This window comes from Musca vetustissima, unplaced genomic scaffold, assembly GCF_032173495.1.
Source record: "Musca vetustissima isolate MV318-11 ecotype Yass unplaced genomic scaffold, APGP_CSIRO_Mvet_v1 utg5400, whole genome shotgun sequence".
Lineage (NCBI taxonomy): Eukaryota > Metazoa > Arthropoda > Insecta > Diptera > Muscidae > Musca > Musca vetustissima.
In genome coordinates, this window is record NW_026879863.1 from 28410 (window position 1) to 36318 (window position 7909).

A 7909-nucleotide genomic window follows, 5' to 3' on the forward strand; every position below is an offset into this window, starting at 1 on the left:
CTATAAAGACTGCCTTCAGCTCGTCTATAAAGACTGCCTTCAGCTCGTCTATAAAGACTCCCTTCAGCTACAATTCATGAATCCCAAATAAAACAAAATATTTTTTAAAAAATGTCAATTAAAACTTTAATTTTATTTGTCTATATAAATGTTTATTATCTTTACACATTACATTTATTACAAAAATTCTATATCTTTTAGCTCAAGATTAAAGTTTAAATCAAGACATTGAATAGAAAAAAAGAAAGAAAAAATACAAAACAGAAAAATAACTATTTCGACGGAAATGTACACACGATATTAAGTACATTCTCATTTAACATTGACACCTATTTGTTGTGATTGTTGTTTACAAAACAAAACAGAAAATTAAAAACTTGAATATATTAAATATATTTATAATAAAAAAAGTACTATGTGAGCCTTTTTAAGTAATTAGTTACTAATTACAATAGAAAAGTCAAAACTTAAGGATTATTCATCTAGTTGATTTTCAAAATACAAAAAATAAATATTTTGAAAATCATGTAACAGCGTCTTCTCCAAAAAATTAAATAACATCTATAAAGAAAAAGGTTAAGAGGGAAAGAAGGTACTGCCCTCGCTTCCACTCAAGACCTCTCTCTCTCTCTGTTGTTTTATTTGTCTTTGCCAGTTGTAGTTGTGTATGTGTGTGTGCACGCGGCATGTTTGTCAGTCAGCAGCAATTAGCTTTAGTTGACCTTTTTACTTTTCTTTGATTGTTTTTGTTTAAGCTTTTCTTGTTTTTTCAATTCCTTGGACATCAACGATTTGTATAATTTATAACCGAAGAGAGCTGTAATGAAAATAAAAAATGAAAATAAAATAAATTAGAGAGAATTCATATGTGTGTGCATAGAAGATAGAACAATAGCAGAATGATTTTTAATTGGTTTTTAAATTTTATGATACAGTCTTTTAAAAGAATAACACAGCAACAACAACATCATCATCATCATCAAGAGTCATAGTCAATGAAATTAGAAGCAACAAGAAATCAATTATACTATGCACAGAAAAGGCAGCTTTACATCGAGCGGAACAAACTATCCAATCAGTGATTTTTTTTCGATCATGAGAAACTAAAACTCTTCTATATTCAGGACAACAAATACTTAATTAAAGAAACATTTTCAAATTTCATATAAGAGTTCTTAACGGAGCTCTATTCACATTTATGATAGTCTCTGACATGAAGAAGAATCGAATCAATCTAAAGGATATGCAAAGTTTTGAAAAAAAAATCGCAAATGCAATATTGAAAATTGTGGAAAACGATGTAAATAAATTTTTTTAGAGACATTTTATACCGAAACAAAGTCGAAAATAATTTTCCATCTAATCAAAACCCATAATACGAGGGCAGTTCGGAAAGTTCTTAGCCTAGCACAAAAAGCGCGGTATAAACAGAAAAAAGTTAAGTGTTTTGGAAACTTCCATCTCTGTTATGAACACATGTTAAATGTTATATAGAAACAGGTGTTCAAAAAAAGACGCATTCGCAATTTTTTACTATGGATAAATTAGAAATTCATGCATTCATTGTAAAAAATTGCGGATGCGTCTTTTTTGAACACCTGTTTCTATATGAAGGAGTTGCTACATCGAAAAGCAACATTTAACATGTGTTCGTAACAGAGGACTCGGACTCGACCAAGGACTTTAGACTCGACCAAGGTTAGTTCAAAATATTACAATTTACGAGGAGACACATTGGTCAGTCTGGAGCTTAAGCTCGTATATAGAAATAGACTCCCTTTGACTTCTGCTAGGAAAGATCTACCGGTATTTAAATGGGGAAGGACCAATTTCCGGATTTATGGTGGAGATAACCACCACCCCCTGTTGATGTACGCCTCCTAATAGAGGAGCTGAGTAGCACTGGGGACCTTATCATCGGTTGTAAGGCCAATGCACATCACTTCCACTGGGGAAGTGAGAGTTGAGTCCATTTTTGATTTTTGTACTAAGTTATAATCTTAGAATATATAATAGGGGTAATACACCAACGACGTTCGTCAATAGATTGAGAGGTGAAGTCATCGACATAACCCTCACTAATATGGACAACCCTGGGGTTACTGGGAATGCTCCTTTTCGAAACATAGACTGACATTTTTCCAAAATTCCTACCTCCAGAGGTAGGAAGACAAACTGGGGACAAATTCAAAGCCAAAACAGCAGCCGTTGAGGATGTTGAGAAAGCTGTGAACAATGTCACGGTCACTCTTCTGAAGAGCTGCTGGTATGTTGAAGGATATGAATCTCAGCCAGTATGGTGGTCACAAAACCTTGCATCCTTGAGCTAATAAGACAAAACTCTGTACAGATTGGGACGTTTATAAGAGAAACAGTTCAATAGGTACAAGAGTGAAATCAAGAAGGCTAAACGTGAGTCTTGGATTTGCTATAGTGATTCAACAAAGCGATCAGATTTCGAAGAGTACTATCTAAAGATCCAAAATCTATAGGTAATATTAAGCGAAAAAGCATGTAATTTGGAATTTTGCGTTCTCATAGGATACGTCATCTCACCAATAATTATCAAAATTGCTCGTGTTTTATTTTAGCCCAAATATTACAGTACCTCCCAAATTTTTTGGGAGTATGGACACGTTTCACAACCGAATTGGATGTAGTTTGGTATTTTGATTTTTAATTGGGCGTGAAGTATCACTACCAAAAATTCTCAATATTGGTTCACATTTTAGGATAGCCCCCAATATATTGGGTGGAGAAAAAAGAAATCCATTATTTATGTATGAACTATAGGACTTTATTTAACATGCTTCGGAATGTCCGATTTGGGCCAAATATGCACCGTTCTGTTGTATGATTTGTTGCCATTTTGAAAGTAACTTCGTAATGCGCCTATCATAGATGTCCTGCTCCATATTTGTAAAAAAACTCTATTAGTCGATTTTCATAATCTTCCCTACGTACCAATTTTTTATCCTTAAAATTTTTTTAAATACAAGAAAAAGATGATAATCGCTTGATGCCACGTCCGGACTGTATGGCGGATGCTTTAAAACTTCCCTACCAAGTTTCTGGCGAGTCACTGTAGTTGTATGGGGGAGAAAAAAAGGAAGATAGAGGAAATGAAAAGAAAACAAGGAAGTGTGAGATAGTATCAATGGCTATAGAGATCGGGCAGAAGATATAGTACGTGTCAAGGTAACAGTAACATCATGCTCCCATTCACTGGTAAAGGCCCTTATATTGCAATGACCAGTAATGATGCCTGTCATAACTCTTATTTCAGCTTTGCTCAGGTTCAACAGAGAGTGTGTCCTTTTGATAGACAGAGTCGGCCAAATAGATCTTGACACATTGCACCTAGGTTCGTTGTGCCAAAGTTCATAGGCTCTTTCGTCGAAGAACGCCTCAAAGTTCCGATAAAGATGACATATGGGTGGTGTGATTGAGCCATAAATTACTAGATCTGTAGATTGAGATGCTCGCCTAGCTAATTCCTCTGCTTTTCCATTACCCTTGATGTCACGGTGCCCTGGTACCCAACAGAGCCGATAGGTGTAAGTAAGTTCTTCCAAAGCTGTTATACACTTGAGGACGGCCTCAGATTTGACGTAAGAGGATTTGACGGCTTTAAGAGCCGCTTGACTATCCACAAATGTAGTCACCTGTTCAACGATCTCTGCATCCAAACTTTTTATCAATTCCCCTGCCTTTCCAATCGCGAAGATTTCAGCAAGGAAAACAATACAGTTGCAATCCAGCTTGTAGGTTAACTCAAGGTCTAGTTCTTCACAGTAAAGGTCTCTTTATCGAAGCAATGTTTTTTAAACCCTTCGTACGATAACATACCAAAAATGTCAATAACTCACTATAATTCATCGAATTCTAATGAACCAAATATAATGTAATTAATTCATAATTCCAAAAAAAATGTTGCACAGTGTTAAAATTTTTTTTTTCATGTTACACAGAGACAGATTGGCGCGAATTTTTGTACAAGGCTAAAACAAGCAATAAGCTTGCTTGCACGCAAACTAACCAACAAATCTACTAACAACCTGCAGTATTCTATTATTCACTTTTCACATTTTTTGTTGTTGTTGTTGTTTTTTTTAGAAACCTACCAAATACAAACAGTATTGAGAATATAATTGCCGCATATATGGAATACGTGTAGACCTTCTCAAATTGAGCGTGTTGCATTAGTTTATTCTCCACGGTTTCGATTGTGGCACGAAATGTTTCTCTCATCTCCTCGATAAATTGTGTTTTCTCGGTGTTCGATAGTGTTTCCAAACGTTGTTGCAGGCTATGGATACGTTCCATAAGATCATGGGCGAATTTACTTGAACCCGTTTTATCCATGATCGCTTTAACGGAACTTTTCAATTGTTCCACCAAATTATCTTCAGCATTGTATGTGGTGGTGGGGGTTTCCATTTTATGTTGTTATTGTTGTTGTTGGTTGTAGGCACAATAGAAAAAAGGCAGGTTGGTTGGTGGGTGGGTGGTTGGTTGGGTGGTGTAATGACACTTTTGTTTTATTTTTCCCTTGCTGTCAGTCACCTTGTTTTTATTTTTAATTTAAATTTAATTTTGTATGCGGTTTGTTAAAATTTTCTTTTTCTTCAGCTTGTTCTGATTTTTTTTTTTAGTTATTTTTGAAACACTCCGCTAACCGTTTTCTTGTCTTACTTCAGAGCGACGTACTAAAAAGCTTGTGACTGCAGGTTTCTTTGCTTGTTCACTCACTCGCTCGCTCACTGAGCCAATATTCTTTTTCAAAACTACACACAACGCCAGCAGCAGCACAGCAAATTCAGACTAGCTTCGACTTGGTTGGTTGGGTATAAAATAGAGCTTTTCGTTCTCTTTAATCTTATCGTAGCTCTTTTGAGTTTGTAAGTTTATGTGTAAATGGTTAAATGAGAACGGCGGGATTTTCTGGCCCTTAGCAGGTAGTTGACGACAATAATACCGAGCTATGTTTTATAAAGTTCGAGTTCAATTCCAAAGATCTTTTTGTGTAAAACCCGACCGACAAAAATGAAATGACTATCTTAGCCTAAAGCTAACCGTGCAAGACTGTTGTTAACGTTTTTTGTTTGTCTGTTGGTATTATTTTGGCCCCGTCCAATGTCCGTCCGTTATGCCTCTCTCCCGCGTTCTCCGTCGTTTGTGCCTAATGATGATAAAACAACACATCAAACAACAGAGCGCACAACAATTCGCTGTTAATTGCTGTGTAGAACACAGCAGACGACAAACACACACTACTAGAAGAAAGCAAGCAACCATGTTTACCTACATATAACAAATGTATATGTGTGTATCTGTGTGCTGGTCAGACATATCATGCCCACACACCACCACCATACCAACATAGAGCAGAATATTCTGCTGCTCCCAACAAAATCATGGTGTTTGGGGTTGAAACCAGAAAATCTTCCGCTACCTCTTGGGGAGAACGAACGAAAACACTTTCCCATATCGCACGCATTCACTCACACACATACACACAGATTCTCAATACATACACAGAAGATACACGTAAAGAAATTTCTTGTGCGTTCTCCCGAGGCCATTGAAATGTTTCCAGACATTTTTACAGATAAAAAACAGCAACAACAACAATTTGACCATTGTGATTGGTGTCAACACCACACAACCACCAACCACATTTTTGGGTACATAGTTCATGTCTGTTTATGTTTTATTTTATTTTTTTTATTTGAGATCCGGTTTTGTTATCTCATGGAGTGCAGCTATTACGTGTCAAAACACAAGAACTAGTATAAATGGCCATCATTCATAGAGGAAAACATAAAGGAATTAGGTCAAGGCTTTTAGGGAAACCGAGAGAAGGAATTGAAGTCATAGCCACAACCACATGGTTATGACTTCATATTGCAGCTGATAAGACAGTCACAACACAAACATCAGATACAAATTTTAGTTCGCATTGTGAGATAGTGGCCGCCGCCATTGATGAGCAATACTTTTTCTCATAATGTATAAAAGCAAGAGGTCTGCTTATAGAAGAGCAAGGGGAATTTTTATACACCCAATTGGTGTTCTCCTAGAATCCCAATGGGAGTTCTCATAAAAACCAATTCATAAAAGAAGGGGGTCAATACATCCAATTGGTGTTCTCCTAGAATCCCAAATAGGAGTTTTCATAAAAACCAGTTGATGTTCTTATAGAACCCATGTATAAAATATAAATGGACGCTCTCTTAGAAGTCTAATTGGAATTATTATAAAATACAAATTTGAGTTCTCAATAAAATACCAATTGGATTTCACATAGAAGATCAATTGGTATTCTTATAGAAGTGCAATTGGAGTTCTCATATAAGAATAATTGGTCCAATTAGAGTTCTCATTGAAGATAAACTGATGTTCCCATTGAATTCCAATAGGTGTTCTCATTGAATACCCATTGGTATTCTCAAAGAATAACAATTGGAGTTCTTATATAAATCCAATTGGAATTCTCATAGAAGAATAAGTTCTTATATTAACCCAATTGGAATAATCATAGAAGAGTTTTAATATAAAACCAATTGGAATTATCATAGAAGACCAATTGGAGTTTTTATTCTATGGTAACCAATTGGAATTATCGTATAAGAAATTATCATATATAGATGAATAATTGGTCCAATTGGAGTTCTTATAGAATACCAATTGATGTTCTCATTTAATTCCAATTGGTGTTCTCATTGAATACAAGTTGGTATTCTTATAGAAAACCAGTTGATGTTCTCAAAGAAGACCAATTGGAGTTCTTATATAAATTTAATTGAAATTCTCATAGAAGATCAATTGTTGTTCTTATAGAAGTCCAATTGGAGTTCTCATGAAATACCAATTGAAGTTCTCACAGAAGAATAATTGGTGTTCTTATAGAAGACCAATTGGAGGTCTCAAAGAAGACTAATTGGTCCAATTGGTGTTTTTATGTTCTGATCCCATTAAATACCAATCGGAATTATCATAGAAGACCAATTGGTGTTCTTATGAATACCAATTGGAGTTTTCCTAGGAAACCAATTGGTGTTCTCATTGGTTTTCAAAAAGAAGACAAATTAGTGTTCTTTTGAAAACACCAATTGCACCAATTATTCTTCTATGAGAATTCCAATTAGTCTTCTACGAGACCATACCATTTGTCTTCTTGTGTATTTTGGAATAACTAATAATTCTCTTCTACAGAATATTAATCTACTGAAAAAAACGAACTAAAACAACAAAATAATAAATTATTCAATTCTTACCAAAAATAGCAATGATTATGGCAAGCATTGTAAAGAAGATAATATAATCCCATGACGTATGACCCATATCCGGTTGGGCATAACGTTTCATAAAATCTTCAGCGGTGCCCTCTTGTGGATTATAGAGATTTTCACGAATGCTGGCACGTTCCTCATCGCTGATGCCGTCCATTTGTTCAATCAATTTCCAGACTTCATCGACACTGGGCAATTTTCCCATATTACCATTGAGATCACCCAAATTGCCACCTGCAGCAAAGCTACCATCATCCTGGGTAGCAGCCAAAACATCTTCGGCAAATTGTTGTTGATTAATTGGATCCTCAGCCATTTTCGGTAATTCTTGATGCTGTGCAGATAGTTGAGTTGAGGTTGTAACACGAACAGAAAAATCGTGACAAATTATTTTACAGCTGATGGATGAATGTGGTTTTTATTTTCCAAAGAGAAATTTTTGTTTTTGTTTTGAAAAAGAATTTACAAAATTGGCTTTAATAAATTAACACGTTGCATTTGTTTGTATGTGGTTTTTGTGTCGATGTGCGTGTGTGTTTTGTTTTGTTTAATGTTATGTTATTTATTTCTCTCTTTATTAACTTTATTCTGTACAAAATTGTTTTATGAGTTGT

At 35.1% G+C, this 7909-nt stretch overlaps 1 protein-coding gene across 1 annotated transcript; it reads right to left on the reverse strand.

Annotated features, from left to right (window-relative positions):
* Positions 1 to 705: 705 nt before the first annotated feature.
* On the reverse strand, positions 706 to 7611 carry LOC133324992 (uncharacterized). The gene is made up of 2 exons (XM_061533819.1): positions 7281 to 7611; positions 706 to 817 (listed from the first exon to the last, which is right to left on the reverse strand). The coding sequence occupies exons 1-2, from the start codon at positions 7609 to 7611 to the stop codon at positions 714 to 716; spliced, it is 435 nt and encodes a 144-aa protein (XP_061389803.1). The 3' UTR covers positions 706 to 713.
* Between the last annotated feature and the right edge of the window lie 298 nt (positions 7612 to 7909).

Bases quoted from the DNA above. Each gene is read 5' to 3' on its own strand.
- LOC133324992 (XM_061533819.1), bottom strand. From the start codon at position 7,611: ATGGCTGAGGATCCAATTAATCAACAACAATTTGCCGAAGATGTTTTG. The intron at 818-7,280 runs GTAAGAATTGAA...TTTTCATTACAG, and splicing joins CATAATCATTGCTATTTTTG to CTCTCTTCGGTTATAAATTA.